Raw genomic sequence first — 16,568 nt, forward strand, 5'->3', positions numbered from 1 at the left:
TAACTGGCATAAAATAAAAAACACAAATTCCAAGTCTTAATATGTGGGAGATGTGATACAATACTCACTGGAAGCAGTGAGACACTGAGGACACATGCACTATCAGGCTATCTGTTGCAAAATGCTTCCGATGTCATTTCAAAACTATATTCTTCAGTTTTGGTTTTGATTCAGCCAGAAATTTTTGGACGACCCCCCCCCCAGAACCGAGGAGACTTCACCCCGTCTCATGTTGCTGACACTTACACCACTTGTGCAGTTTGTTCTCCACCGCTCCAAGTGCGTTTACCTTCGGAGCCCCGGAGTGTGAGAGGATGCAGAGCAGACTTGACTTGCGTTAGATTTTTAGGGCGGGACGGAGCGCAGGGATGCTAAGGTAGGTTCCCTCCCCCATGGGTGTGTCCACCGCCGGGAGACCTCAGTCTATCCACCTGCAGAAGCCGCTTCCCTGCACTACACACTTGAGCGCCGCCGCGCAAGGCTGAGCCCCGCTCCCCGCCACTCATCTTCAGGAGCAACTCTTTGTTTTCCTTCAGTGGAAGATACAGAATCTGTTGATGCGATTTAGAGCTCACTTCAAGTTAAAGCGGCTGCGTCCGGTTGATTTAAATCCAAGCTTTGTTTGGCTCTGGGATAATCGTGCAGGATCTGCGGCGGATACACTGACACTCCTGCGTGCGGACAGAGGAGCTCAAAGGATCTGGGTGGATGGTTTTTAAATGTTGACCAGCTTTATCACAGCATTCACTGGACGCAACTGGAAGGTAGGTCATGATGCAAGTGCTGTTTGTGATACATGACAAGTCAAATGAATTATTTCTGTGGAGACAGATAAATCAGTGGGAAGCCACATTTGGTACAGCCGAGAGAAAAAAAAAAGAAAAAAAAGAATTATCCCTGCGCTGCATGTGCAAGATTGAGTATATGAAATATATTTTAAAAGTGCAGTGAAATAAATTTTGTCCTGGATTTTTAGACTGGTGTATTTCAAGCAACACACTCCCCTTCGCCTGTATTTATATTTTTGGTTTGTCTTCAGTGACGCGTGGGAGGCTCAAATGAGTTATTCTCCCAAATAGCCACTATCTCCAAATACTGCAAGAGCCAACAGCAGTGGGCTGTGTGCGTGTGTGTGTGTGTCTGTGGAGGGACGTGGGTGGGTGTTGTGTGTATGCACCTAAACGTGAGTTCTGAGGCACTGAAAGTTTTCGCTGCATGAGATGCCGTGTCCTCGGGATCTGCTCTTCGCACTGGTCAAGCGCTCGTCGCCGGCCCTCATGTGCAACTTCTGACAATTTCAAATCCCGCAGGTCCTCATGAGAATACGTGACACGTGGTTCGCGTTCGCGTCCCCGCAACTCAGAGAGCGGTCTCGCTTTATTTTGGTGAACTGTCTGCCTCGGAGTCCTGCCTCCAGGGCTCAGCGTGGAGCTCGATCTGAAGCTGTGGCTGCCAGTTTGACCTCGGACTTGGATCCACGTTTACAAGGAGATCGCCGGCCGTGCATGGATCGTCGCAGTGAAAGTTGTTTTATTGTTTCCAAACGGTCTGTCACAGTCATTTCTTTTCATTCATTCAGTTTCAGACAGTGGTGTCACCTCGTCCCCAAGCCGAGTCCTCAGATCCTTTCATGAGGATATCATTATGTTGGGCTCTTTGTGGCGGACAGCGGCGTGTTGATGCGCTTTGTGCTTTAATCCGTGGGCAGCGCCACTGCGCGCCAGGCTCAAACAAGCAAGTCCGTGTGCTCCCGGTGTAATTCAGCCCCTCCTGTCTAATAGTAGCCATAGTTCCTCCGCTCTTGACCTGTTTATTTTTGCGTGTTGTGCAAAAAGTGAAGGTCCGCAGAGAGTGGCGAGGTGTGGGCAGGCAGCGGCGGTGGCACCCGTCTGGCTCTCCCAGCTGGAGGGAGACCCCGTCCATTCACACTGTTGCCTGCACATATCACACACGAAGCGGGGATTACTGTGTATGGTTAGTAAAGACACGCTACGATAAGAGATTCATCAGAAAATCCAGCAGCAATGAGGAAAACGAATTTCTGTCTCTCCATACTCTTATAGCCCTCAGGTTTTTTTTTTTTTTTTTATGGTTCTCGTTAAGTTTATTGGACAAAATGATCATCTATGATGATACAACCTGGCAAAAAATACAGTGAAAGATTTAAAGCATTCATCCATGAGACAGATACCCAGCCAATATGCAGGACAGATGCAGACAGCTGCTTAAAAACAGACTCAGTTTTTGGTTTTGTGTCTCAGTCTTTGCTGGATGTTTTGTTTTTTCTGGGTACTTACGACTTCAGTGCCAACAAGCTTTTATAAGACCAAACTATATGGCTCTGTCTGTAAGTGATCAAACTGATTATGTCTGATTATTGCAGCTCAGTGACCCAGAGCTGGTTGCTTTGTGGCGTCAAAGTGCTCGCTTATTGTTTATTGACGCTCATCTCTCTCTGCCCCTCAGCTTCTGGACTCTCCTTCTCCCCTGTTCACAAACACAGGGACAATGTTGTGGGACAAACTGTGCTGGCTGCTGGCCCTTCTGGCCTTGACATCCGGGGGGCTGCCCCCCTCTAACGAGCCCCTCTCTGCTCCAAGGATCTTCCTGTCCTTCAAAGGTAAGGCACTTGGAATAATACCGCTGCCGTGCCTGTGACCCAGTTTGTGTTGTTCTGTGTTTCTCTGTACACACATGTGATTACAGGTGTAACTCTCACTTCTGTCGTCAGTCTTGGATTTCTTGGTCTTAAGTTATTCTAATGGGTAAAGTATTGGCACCACCGTCTGAATTCAGGGCTTGGCAGGCCTGGCATTTGTTCCTTCAGTCCCGAACAACAAGTTTGATTGTGTGTTGATGAGAAGTGCTGCTGATTGTCCTGACTATTCATGTCTTCATTTAATCGCCTGGCTATTAGTCCCCCCCAAACAGGCCTTTGTGTGACCTCGGCTCCCTTCTGAAATCAAGTCAGATTTAACACTTGGCTGGGCACACACTCAGGGCGGGGATCCAGCATGTTATGAATGTTTGCAAGTGCCACATGAGACCCTGTGTGTGTGTGTGTGTGTGTGTGTGTGTGTGTGTGTGTGTGTGTGTGTGTGTGTGTGTGTGTGTGTTGAACTGTCCTGTTAAAATAGGTCCTAGTGGTGCAGTCTGTGGTGCTTTGTCATTCCATCGCCGGCGTATAGTCATCATGTCCATGTAAAGCTCGCGAGGTTTATAGCACCTGCTTCTGAAAAAGATTTTAATAAGCCTCCGATGAGTAGAGATCCAAGTCTGTAGGAGATCGCCGCACTTCAGATCTCAGCTCTGTGTCCAAAAGTTTGCTTGAGTGCAAACTTTTAGGAATCAAAGCACTGATGTCACATATTAATAATGAAGACTGTTGTGGAAAATCACATTTTTTAAAAATTTTTTTATGAGGTCTATGATCTGATCTGTGTTTCTACTGTGTCGTGGTCTTTTTTCTAAGCTGATGAAAACAGACTTTTTCATTGAAGGGCTTTGTCAATGAAGGTTTGTCCTCTCTCCTCCTCTCTCAGACACTTTTGCTTACCTGTGTGTGTGTGTCTCTCTCTCTCTCTTTCCTTCTTGAATCCCGTCTTTTTCTCTCTGTCTCTAATCAAGTTGGATTTCACACTCGACTGATTTCACATTTACTTGGTAGAAAAGAGGTCAATTATTTTCTGTTTCTTTTAATTGAGTTCCGTTTTGTTTTTAATTAGTTTTGGAGGTTACTTTATGCCTCACAGAGCAACTTCAGATAGCTGGAGAATAGAAATGCACCTAAGCTGAGCATTCCCTAATTGTATTGGTTTTTGCACCGTACTGCTGGGAATAGCTCTGTAATGTGCTTTTATTAATTTTTTATGTCCCAGTGTACTTAACCAAATAATTGGCTTTAGATTTCATAATATCTGTCTAGTGCTGACATACAGATTTGGTTCACTTGTAATAAGTTTCTCCTGATAACATAATCCAGCTAATTTTTAATAAGCACTTCAGTTTTGATGATAAAACAAGACAAGTTACATATGTAGGCTGCTAACTGCAGCCAATTAAATCAGCTGCGTTGTTGAGTTTGCTTCTGTCTATGACCCAGCCTCACATGTTTATCCATGAAGGTTACACACAGTATCACTTTCCACTGATTATTTGCATTTTATGAAGCTGGGAGAGATGATTTAAATGCTTTTGGCTGAACTCCAAAACTCTGACACAGAAATAACCCACACTTTGTCTTTGCTTTTCAAATCTTTGCCCTCCATCACAGCAACAGACATTGGGTTATACACACAGATACACACACACACATTTCTTTCAAAGAAAAATGGTAAGATCTTGTATGTTTTACAGTAGTAGGGCTGCATTTCAATGTGACCCTCTGCTGTAAATGCTTGCCTTGAAATTCCATCCTACATAAACTGTCATTTATTAATTGTCACATTTCAGCTGTGTCTGTTTTGTACTCAGATACTTCTATTACATGCAAGTTTTCCTGAAACTCTCCAAACAAAAAGCTAAAGGATTTTCATGCGCTAAAGCCTGAACAAATGAGATCACATCTGGCACAGAGCAAATCCTGGACTTTACTCTTTAACTCTGACTTTATTATTGTAACTACTAATTTTCATCATTTTCCTTTCTTCACTAATCAAATGAACTACACCAGTGAGTTTTGCGCTCAGCCTTAAAGCTGCATGTCTAAGGTTTACAATGTAAACAACCATAAGCTGATAGTTTTGTCTTTTGAGGTTCCTAAAGTAGCTACTGAGTGTGTTAGTGCAGGCTGAGTTATTAACTGAGATAAGGACCAAGAGAGCAAACAGAGGCTAAGACTAAAGGAATGTCCATTCAAAGCTCATAGAGATAGATCATCGACCCAGACTTCAAAAGAGTTGAAGAAATAGCACACAGACATACACGTGCACACACACACACACACACACACACACACACACACACACACACACACACACACACACACACACACACACACAAAAAAAAAACGTCATGCAACAATACATCTCTCAAGATGTACATTGTGTTTTCCAAATAAACAAAAGGAGATTAAAAACACCGCACAGCATGCTATATTCTGAACCGAGGTTTTGTTTTTTTTTTGTTATAAGATGTACTGATTTTTTGACAAAAACAAAAGGTCATATTTGTGCAGCTATGTAGGTGTATTCTTTCACATAAAGACTGCACAAGGCCGGCTTAGATCAGCTGCTGAGAACTCCTATATTTACTTTTAAACAAGGTCTATAATCACGTGCTATTTTAGTGCGCAGGGCTCTGCGAGGTTGTGACCCTTCAAACAGAAGCCAGTCACACCCGAGGTTAACTGCCCTCAAACTGTGGGAGAATGGCACCATATTAACAAGTAATAGCTTGTTAGGCTAATCCTCAGGCACATTTGAAAGTGTTTAACTTTGTTTTTCTTTGGCCTCTTCAGTTGTCGGTGGAACACCTGGGTACAATGTTAGCTCTGGAAAAAAAACCCGGTGAGAAAAGACAAAGCCATGCAGGCAGTCCTGTAATTGGACTGATTCTCAGGGACAATCTTGAGGTTACTTCAGCCTTTTGCACTCTCTCCACGCAGCGGTCTCTTTGTCCCTCGTAATGGGTCGATGGTTGTCACGCCTGAACAAAGGCTTCACATATCGCCTCATCTCTGACAGTTTTCAGGGTTAAGATCAGAAATGGCAAGATGTCCTCCACCTCTTTATTCTTTGAATAATTAGGAGATGCCACTGAGTTTGAACTTTACTGCTTGTTCTATTCCTGACTCTACAACAATAGACCTCATCTTCCGCAGATTAAGTTCTGTAGGCAGATCTATGTGTGTGTGTGTGTGTGTGTGTGTGTGTGTGTGTGTGTGTATGTATGTATATATATATATATATATATGTATATGTATATGTATATGTATGTGTATATGTATATGTATATGTATGTGTATATATATATATATATATATATATATATATATATATATATATATATATAAATAATATGGTAAATGAGGAGAGCCCTTTGTCTTCCTCAAGTTATTTCAGTGTGACATGCCTCTGTGTAGGTGGTCCTATACTCCTGCTGTCTTTTTGACCTCTCTGGTGAAAGAGAAAGTCTTATAGTCATAATCACCTTACCTTGCCATGAGATATTACACCCTCTCCCTATAGCAAAGTTTATCTCCTTGTACCCCGCCCAGTCTGCTCCCTTATTGTTGTGACACTGGAGACAGAGCTAAGAGCTTCAGCTAAGAGGTGCTGCAATCAAGTGTTAGCAATCAATGAGCTGCTGAGAGCTTATCCACGGCTAACCTGTCTGCAGGCACATGACTCGTGGCTACTCAGGATGAATCTGTAGTCTGGCCGGTGAAGTCCAGACAAAACCTGACAGGCAAGGTGCTTCTCTTAAGTAAAATAATTAAATAAATAAATACAAAGTCAAAGTGCCGCCACTAGTCATTTACATACACAACCGCTTCAGTCGTCTCGATCTGTCCTCTCCTTCAAACAGAGGTGAACGTGAAAGCAGTTACTGTGATTGGCTAATCCCTGGGGATAGTCCAAATGCGTGTAGTCTGCGAGCACGTTGTTCTCATAACCCAGAAACCCTCCTGCTGTTCAGCTACAAAGCTAATGTCGTTAATTAGCCGTATCATCAGACCACATTACACATTGCAGTACATTATATTACACAAATCACTTAATATTACATGCATCATTAAGGATGTAAAACATAATGAGACATGCATTGCACGTAGAAATAAACTAGTGATAAACAATGATAATAATAATCAAGTACAGTGTGAGGTGCTAATGTTATTGCTTTGCTTAATGAAGAAGTACATAGTGTAGGAGTGGTCAGCTCGCACAAATGTGGAGTGATGAGGGGCTGTTGCTTCAAAGAGAAGCTATTAGATAGATTTTTTTCATACCCTTCCACCTTATCTTTTAAATGAGGAATTTTTGTTGGCATGTTTTTTTTGTAACTCCTACATTACTCCCTCTTGCGTGTGGCCTCATATCTAACAATTAGCACGCTTAGGAAGGGCTCAGGGGCTCCGTGCATTACATAATATTCTCTGCATAAGTCACGTCAAGTGTTCAGACCTTCAGTCTGCATGGACATCTTCCATCCAGGATTTCTTTGAGCCAGTATGGAAAAGTATTTTGACTGTAATTGATTTCCATCAACAGTAAAACGAGGCAGTAGTTATGTTATCTGGATGCTTAAAGATAAGAGAGGATGACAGAGTTGAGTTGTAGTTTGACTAGTGGGTTTAGGGAATGAATGACATGCAGTTGCAACATTTCATAACACATCAACATAAATAATATGTGATGTGTTTATTTTTTGGAAACAAGCAGACAGTGGCAGAAGCACTGATCTGCTTGTTTTTCCTCAAAAGCAAATAGGCTTTTGGCTCTGGCTAAAGTCCATTGTGCATCCAACAGCATAATCTAATTCGCATCTTCTGTCCCCTTCTACCAGCTGTGCTTGTTTACGTCTTTCCCAGCAGATAAACATCATCATTACAAGAGGGTAACAAGTTTGTCACAGCCTTTTACTGCCCCAGTCCTACACGCACTCAAATTCTGAGAACTAGTGGGGGGCAGAAAGCTTTTATAAATGTCTTTTGTTCACATTAACGTCACTGCTCATTTGTACGTGTAGTACTTGCATTTGCAATTACAGCTGCAGATGGAATTTGCTTTCTTGGTATTCCTACGACATTGTACCTGTTGGTAGCAGTGTATAGTCCGGAGCTGCCTCTCTTCCCTATTATCTCCACTAGAGAATGTCAGGGCACAGAAAAATGTTTCCACAGCGTAATGTGTGGTGGCTGTGGCACGCAAGCCCGCAGCAATTATTACAATACTTTGCTACTTTCTCTCCAGAGATGCTGCTGGTGGAGGAGGGGAGGGGGTAGAGCATCCCAGCAACCTCTGCTCTGCAGGATACATGCTGTCAAACTATGATTATTCAGGAGAGAAAAACAGAAGGCGACAGCTCCAGTGCTAAATATAGTGTCCTTCCTGTCTGTTTCTTTCTCTTTTTATCTCCCTCTCCTCCTCTGCCTCGCCGTCCTCCTCCTCCGCCTTTACGCTACACTCACACCCTCTCTATTTGCGTGTTGATAAGAGGTTGGCTGCGCAAGCTGAGGGAGGAGAGCACCCAGTACGCCGCCCACAGCAGGGGCGCCGTTTTAGCACACTCAAAAGGCGAAAGGGGAGAGGGGGGGGTCTCTAAAGTGCCCAGACTTTCCTTGTGAGGAAGGCACAGCGGTGAGGGAGCAGGAGGGATGTATAAGGGAGGAGTTGGTGGACATATATACATCTGAGGGCAGCTAAGTGCAGCATTAAGATGTGTCTCAGGCTTAAAAGGAAATAATGTGTCTCCATTGTGCAGCCCTTTTTTTTTTTTTGCCATTTTCACTTTATAAATTGCTGTCTCCCCACCCTTTAATGATGTCACACAGAGTTATACACATACAAATCATTGCTCCCAATAAAAGGCACTAGATTGCAAACAGTTTTCCCCTGATTTTAATATTTCTTCTGAGCTGGCATGCAGAGCCCATGCCTAAGCACTTATTAATGCTGGATGGCCCCGTGGTGATAAGAATGCACAACATCCAAATGAAACCATAATCACTCTCCTATTTATTATTCCAGTCTTTAGCTATTAGGCATTTTAATCATAGATTTAATTATTTGTATTGGGGAGACGCAGCCTCTTCAGAGTGACCTTCTTCTTGAGCTGAGGTGCAGCGAAGCTCCAAATGAACATGCGCAGTGGAAGCCTGTATTTTTTTGGGTTTAGCAATGAATGAATACTGTTGTTAGACAACACTTAAGTTCAGGACGAGAGCTGAAACTTTACCTTTTTGAGTCATGAGTGTGGTGAAGTGAAATACTGTTATATTAGGGAGCTGCCAATAGGCAATGTGAGATTTGCTGAAGGTGCTAATAAGTTCCTAAATATTACTGCATTCACATTCACATGTTTTATCTAATTTACCAGTTACCCAGTTTAGCCTGGGTTTTCAGTGAAATTAATTCTGGTGACACACTATCTATAAAGTGATAGATTTTTTTAAAATTTTTTACCTACTGTTTACATTCGCATTGTTTTCTTTTAATAATACCCTCAATGTTCCTCAACAAGAAATGTAATAATGTAAACGTTTCAGTTTAATCATCTCACATTTACAACAATACTACCATTATCTACTCATCAACCTCAGACACTGTTGCTGCTTTGTCATTGCAAATGGGAAACAAAACTCTGCGCCGCAGTTGATGAATACATCTAACATCGACGACCCTGACCTGGCCACGAGCAGAAACACGTTGGTATCACTGTAAAGTTGTCCTTTGTGGGAGTTTTGACCTTTTCAGACTTTTTTTCCCCCCTTTACACAAAATCCAAAACCCCAAACTTAGCTGATTAAAATTGCTGAATGTTTCATTTGGTTTCGACAAAGTATAATCAGTAGCTTCTGCTCGCTTTTAGCCTCGCAGACAACCAAATTATAAGCTTTGTGTTTCTAACTAAAATGCTCCTTGGGAGTCATACTTTCATATACGCAGAGTTGTACCTTTAGACTTTTTATTAAAGAACTAGAGACTTTGTAATGAACTTGTTCGTCTTTGGCTCTGATGATAGAGTTTAATGCCCATCCAAGCCTTAGAAGTGCTCCAACTGACAGTCATCCAACATTGTCTGTGCAAGGAAGAGCAGCACTTTTACTTCAAGATCTGCAGATGCTTGAAATAGCTCATCTCACTTTGCATACATAGGTTTCCAGGGGGGCAGTTTTCAAAACATTTTGTGTTAATTGTTTTTTTGTTTTTTTTTTTTTTGTCAGGGATCTTCAGTATGTAAATGATAGTTTACTGCATGTAGGGGATGCTTTGGCAGGCTGGATGAATAGCCCCTCCAGTTCTCTGTGTGCTGCGTAAAGGGGGCCAACACTCAGCAGGGAGTGAAAGACAGGCACACTATGATGGATGTGGGTGTGTGTAGGTGAGTGATAGACAGTGCCAGTGTGTGTACTGTACATACTGGTGTGTGTGTGTGTGTGTGTGTGTGTGTGTGTCGCTTGGTCCCTGCTGCAGCCAATTTTTTCTTTTTTTTTTTTTTTTGATTGAAATGTGGCAGACAGGATAAAAATAGGCATGAGCCACGGTGGTACATCAGACTGATGTCATGTTTTTGTATATGCTTGATTGGATTGGCTCGTGTAGTGAAAGTGGTTAGTGTAGCCCTTGTAATTGTTTCCTGTCAGGTCTCTGAGATCTTTACAGAGCCTATAATTCTTGAGGTGTGATTTTAATCATTATTAGAGGCAGATTATTATGCGGGCTGTGATCAACCTCACCACCTGCAGAAGAGGAGTGAAGGGTGGGGGAGCTGAAGAGGACGACAGTTGTTGTGGTTAGAGACAGAGCTAGAGAGCGAGACGGTAATGGCTTTTACAAGAGGTGGTTTTCTTAAGATTCAAAGTGACAGAGGAGAGGAAGAGTCTTTTAATATTCATGTCAAGTCCATGTGGTTATGTTTGTGTTGTTTGTGTGTGTGTGTGTGTGTGTGAGTGTGTGCGTTCACATGCTCGCAAAGCTTCTGTAAAGAAGCTATATATGACACAGCTTTAGTTCGGTTGCCATAGCAGCACCTACCTGTCACTCCTCACAAACCAAATCGGGTTCAAATGATTCTCTCCACAGAGGAGAGGTGGGATGTAATCACAGCACACATTGTGCTTATTTCCCCTGATGTCTGCTGTCTCATCTGCTCACAGGAATCCTGACGGAAAGCAGCAGTGAGGCTTCCAGGCTTAGTTAAGACAAATGAGAAAACGCATTTGCTCAAACAATGGACTCTGATAAGGCTGCGGGGTGTGAAGTTGTTGCAGAGAGTTTAGTGGAGACTTTAGTGAGCAAAAAAAGTGAAGGATTGGTTTCTTTATGTAGAGGCTCCACCCGACTGGACGTGCTCTCCAGATGTGGTCGAAGAGTGGGAGTCCTCAGGGTGAAGCGGGAGGGGGGGGCGTGGAGTTTGCAGCCCGGGCTGAATTAAGGAGACAGCGGGTCAAGGGCAATGCTCCACTTGTTTACTCAGACAGCTATCATTCATTATCATTTGTCTGTCAGTGTGGGGATCTTGTTACCGCAGTGCCATTGACCTCGTTCATATGGTGGCCATTTTGAACACTTGGGGTGGGAAACTACTTCGGACACTTACTGTCACATATGGCTGCATGTATGTGTGTGAGTGTTACTTAAACAGGACCGCAGAACAACCTTTTGCTAGAGTGGCAACTTAAAGCCACCAAAGTTTTGGCTTGAGTGTGGTGTCTGGCAACATGGGCTATGAATCTGACAGTTGATTCATCAAATAACAGAAAATGAATCGATAAACTATTTTAATTCTGTCTGCCAGAGCTTTTTGGAAGAATAGTGAAAAATATCTTTAATTAAAACTCTGGTTCATCTTTCTGCAGACTATTTGTACAATTGATTGATAATGAAAATAATCATCACTAATGAGTGAGCCTAATGAGTTTTGTTTGTTGTTTTCAGAGGTCACTGTGAAGTGATAAGTGCATTTTGTATTTGAGCATACAACGTTAAAACAGCAACAAAGCTGTATTTGCTCTGCCATGGATCGCCGTGAGACACCAGAGTTGGCTACGCTGTGAATGAGATCACTGGCTTTTGCTTTATCTCCAGACAGGAACTGGATGCAGTTTCATGTCATTGCAAATTAAATCCCTTTTGGTTTTGGACAGTTAGTTGGACAAAACCAGCTGTTTGAAGATGTCACTTTGGTGTCTCAGAATGTGTGATGAGCATTTTTCCATTTTTTTTTTTTTTTTCACATTTTACAGGCCAAACAATAATTTCAGCTGCTTAGAAATAATAAACGAATGATCATTTTAATCTGTAGTTAATCAGTGGATTAGCTGTTAATGAAAATGATCATTAGTTGCAGCACTGCTGGAGAGAGAGGAACTGCTAGAGGTTAGGGGAGAGCTAGTTAGGGGAGGACAACAGTTGGGCTTCCCTATCAGTGATACCAGGTTTGTGTTTGTAGAGGGAGAGTGATGCTGCATTAGAGGAGACAGGCCAGAGCAGAGTTATCTATGGAGCTATAGTTCATATCATGTGTCTAAGGAGATTTTTTGCAGCCCCATCACAGTAATGTTATCTGAGCTGTAGTCCTCCCTATGGACAGAGACTGACATGTTGAACTGGACGAGCTCATCCTGCTCCAGCTCAGAGGAGAGGAGGACGGGAAGGGGACAGAAAGACAGAGAGTCAAATAAGGGGTGCGAGAGTAGAAGTGAGGACTGTCAGGAAGACGGGCTGAGTGGAGGGAAATGTGAAGGGAGCAATAGAGCAGACTCGGGCAGGGCTCTAATGGACTACAGGGCATCAGTGTCAGGTTTGCTATCTCGGGAAGAGCGTGGATGGATAGTGGGACTTGAGAATGAGAAGGAGGAGAGGAGTGTGGGCGCACAAAGGCATACACTGGACAAATTGTGTGTCTGCTTCCCATTAGCTGTGTATGAGTGTCGGTTGAGATGGTTTACCTCAGCTGGTGACTGCTCGGACTGCCTCCACACTTCATCTCGGTGCCAGTGCCCCGGCTATAACCTCGCACTACAAGGTTCATAGTTGGAGTCAATGAAAACTGCTGACTTTACTCACACTTACATATTGTCATACCAATGGTCTTAGAAGGAGTGTTGTGAACAATTTAGCACAGGGGAACATTTGGCTGAAGCCCAAAGTGCATTCTGGACCATACATCCTGTCACCGACAATACAAAATGATGTGAAGCCAAAGTACAAACTTGTACAAATATTTCTTCTTGCCGAGTGTTTATACGACCAAAGTCTCCTGCACTGTGCCAGTTTGGCAAAGCTTTATGGGAAGTGCTTCCTTTCCTTAAATGAAAGGTCAGAGTTCTTTTAAGGCAGAAGATGATCGACCTCAAACACCCACAAGCTCCTGAAATTTTTCAGGTGTGTGCAATTCAGTCTAGTCGTCTATGAAGCCTCTCTGAGTATATACATTGGATGAGGACCAAGTAACTGTCTATGTGATTATGGGAGAAACGAAGCCTGTGGTTGAGTCTGACCATGATCCTGTGGGAGGTTGCAGTAGTTGTGTCTCACTATTGGATTAAAAAAGCAGGAACATTCCTCCTTCTCCCCCTTATCCTGTCAGAGCTGTATTTCATCCTTTAGCTGTACAACCCTCTCCTACTTTCATACGCTCTATGTACATGTCTCTGCAGGATTCATAATTGGTGAAAACTGAGCCTCAGTCAGATGCTAACATCATTACAAAGCCCACCTTCAAGGTTTGAGATGTAAATGATTGGTAAATAGCAAAGCCTTCCTTGTCAGATTGATCTCGCTTCAGTCTGATTTGTATTCCCCATGTTCCATTAGCTGCTGTGGCTTTAGGCGAGTAACGGCTGAGTTTGAAGGTCAGACCCCTGAGTGAGATCACCCCTGTGTGGGCGAGAACCCCCTGAACCTGTCCCGTCCTGGACGAACAACAGAGAAGAGCCGAGTGGAGGAGGAAGGGGTGGAACATGAGGTTTCCAGGCCTTTTTTTCAGCGCCCATGCACTGATGGGCTTCCTGATAATGTGCTGATTGTGGAGGGGAGGAGATGGCCTCTCATCCCTGATCATTGTGGCAGTTGCATTGACATGATGCCAAGATTTTCTCCATGCCTGCCCCGGTCACGCCCCTTTGCCTCTGAGCTTTGTTAGTCAGCCCTGTTCTCAGGAACCCTCTCTAGGTGTCCCTAATGGTATGTTGGCAGTGTTGTCCAATAGTATCTGTGATGTATGTGTGTGTCTGTGTGACTGCATACATATGTATGCATGAGAAATAGGAGCAAGGGCCTCCTATGTTGCTGTTGTTATTGTTGTTGTTGGTGTTGACGCCTCACTCATCCCCGTGAATGGACTGCTTGGTCTCAATAGAAGAGGGGCGTTTGTGTGGGCTGGGTCCATCATTCATTTACTTCATTCATGTCCCCGGGGATGCGGAGGGGGAGTGGCATACAACGCTGGCACGGCATTAACGCTCAAAGCAACTCTGTCTGTCCTTTACCTCCCTCTGCTCGCTCTCTCTCTGTCTCTCATCATTCTTGTCTCCCACTTTTCCTCCTCTTGGCACAAAATGCTGAAACAGTCATCACTCAAAGTTTGGCCATGATCCTGGGCTTTCATGTTCTGTAGGATTTCATGTTAGATGAATTGATGTGGTCCTCTGGACCTCGTGCTTCGCCACACTACAATGATGGAAGACCACAGACAGCCCCTCAGAGAGCTTATAGGAAGCAGCACCTCCTGGCACAAACACAGAGGCACAAACTTTTTTTTTCCATGGCTAACGGATCTAGTTTTAATGTGGTCGACTCAGCTGAGAGGAAACAAAAAATGTCTTCTGCCACTGGGAAGATCTCCAACCTAAATGATGCTTTGTTCAAGTGTAATCGCATTTAGAAAGTATTAAAAAGCTCGGAATTCATTACTCCATGGCTTTTGATTATACTAATGTCATTCACATACAGGATTGGTGCACAGCATGAAATTTAGCTTTTCACTGCCATGGCCGGATTACACTGTCCTATTAAATCAGCTATGCATGATTAATTAGTCACAAAGCATTGCAATACATTGTGACCAAATTAGACCATGAAAACAACAGGAACCTCATTTTTATTTTAGCTGCTACACTGCACTGCACACTGTGATATTTAACTGGATTGTGCTTTTTTACAAATTGTCCTCACTACATCATGACTCAAACTAACCACATATCCATGTGTCCAGCACCAGTGTGCAGCATTTCCCGGTACATCAGGTGTGGAGCTGAATGGGTTTTGTTGATGATAAAGTGAAACGCCTCCCAACAAACTGCTCCTAAAACCTCAGTGTTTCATTTTGACATTGTAATTTTAAATCACTCTTTTAATGTCCAACACTGGTCAAAGCAGACAGTAAGAAAAAAAACAAATCATTCCTTTAAAAAGACTAAAAGCAGTGGTGGTTTTTAAAGGTTCGGTGCTAAAATGTCATAGATGTGCAGCCAGCACAGAGATTATTTTCATCATTATTCTGCATAATGACATACACTATTAAGATAAAGAAGCAGTATGGAGATAACCTCTGGGACCACTGTTTTGTATGATGGGATGGAAAACTTTGGTATGACAGTCATCCTGTGACGGTGACGCACACTAGCAGATTCAGTTCAACTGAAAGACTTGTCACTACATTTTAATTTTTTTTTTTTTCTGTTGCGTGATTGCGAGACGATCAAAAGATCGTTTCTCAGCAACTCCCAACTCTTTCTTGTGTGAATGTTGCAAGTGATTTACTGGTTCGTCAGATGATCATAACCAGACTGCTGGAAAAGCTACAAGAGAAAATATGGCAAGCTGCAAGCAAACAAACAAACCCCAAGCAGAACACCCCCCCCCCCCCCCCCCCCCCCCCGAAAAAAAAAAAAAAAATGTGTCTGCTGTTCAGATCTGATGAATGAAAAACAGATAACGAAGAGAGGAGAAGGGAGTGTGAGAAGGAGCGAGGGAAGCCAATGATAAAAGAGAAAAGTCTCTCTCTCTCTCTCTCTCTCTCTCTCTCTCTCTCTCTCTCTCTCTCTCTCTCTCTCTCTCTCTCCATTCCTGGTGTGGCTCAGTCTGTGGTTGCCTTATCAGTGCAGAGCGGATGGCTAAGCACTGATTTATGCCAAGGTATGACAGTGTTGGATCAGAGGGGTTTTAGCCTCCATGTGTCTGTGCAATCACTGGCCTCATTCAACACCCCATGAGAGGACGGATGGAGGAACTGTGACCAAGATTTTCCACTGTCACGCATGTTGCCTTCCTCCCAACTGATAAGATTCTCGCCTTCCTCTCCAAATTTTTCTCTTTATATCTCACTATCTGCCTTTCACTCTCAAATCAAAACAGCTGCTTCCAGCTAATGCTTTCTTTTGTCAAACCTGTCGCAGCATCTCCCACCTGGATGTGCAGATGGGTTTCAGTATAGGTGTGAGCCTAAAGCCAAAAATCTATGAACTGCTAAAATCCTACTGCACAAATTAATAAGCGGGTTATGAGATGCTACCACTATGGTTTTGAATGTGTTGCATCATGACTGTTAAACTGAACAGAACATTTCAACATTTCTTATCTACCTCTGCTTGTGTGCATGGTAAATCTCACTGAGCAGAACTGCCAACAATAACCTGCCAGGAATATCACAGCCATTTCATCAGTCACTGTTTGTACTTGAGTGCGTAGAGTTTTGTTCCACTTAGTGCATGTAATTGATAAAGCCTGTAATCTGACCAGGGGGCAATCTTATTTGCCCATTTCATGCCTGGTGGGCAGTAATTGCTGTGTTGTGTTGACACGAAGGGTTTATGTGAACAAGAGGTCTTGGTGTGGTTTGTTTTATGGTTTTATCCACCTGGCTCTGAACCAGTTTCTTAGTTTTACTACTTTGAAAAACCT

The 16,568-nt window shown here is 43.3% G+C and overlaps 1 protein-coding gene across 2 annotated transcripts in view; it reads left to right on the forward strand.

Moving 5' to 3' along the window:
• Positions 1-450: 450 nt before the first annotated feature.
• sema3fa (sema domain, immunoglobulin domain (Ig), short basic domain, secreted, (semaphorin) 3Fa) overlaps positions 451-16,568 on the forward strand; it is a 50,265-nt gene continuing 34,147 nt past the window's right edge. The window contains exons 1-2 of one of the 2 annotated variants that reach the window (XM_071493457.1): positions 451-764; positions 2,467-2,620. In XM_071493457.1, coding sequence (XP_071349558.1) covers positions 720-764; positions 2,467-2,620 — 199 coding nt within the window. In that variant the 5' untranslated portion in view covers positions 451-719. Of the gene's footprint in view, positions 765-1,420; positions 1,547-2,466; positions 2,621-16,568 lie in introns of those variants that run through there. The other variant, XM_071493458.1, reaches the window with a different exon arrangement.

The sequence above is a fragment of the Trachinotus anak genome, unplaced genomic scaffold, assembly GCF_046630095.1.
Source record: "Trachinotus anak isolate AG129_WGS33_773 ecotype Australia unplaced genomic scaffold, CSIRO_AGI_Tana_v1 ptg000013l, whole genome shotgun sequence".
In the NCBI taxonomy this organism is placed as follows: domain Eukaryota; kingdom Metazoa; phylum Chordata; class Actinopteri; order Carangiformes; family Carangidae; genus Trachinotus; species Trachinotus anak.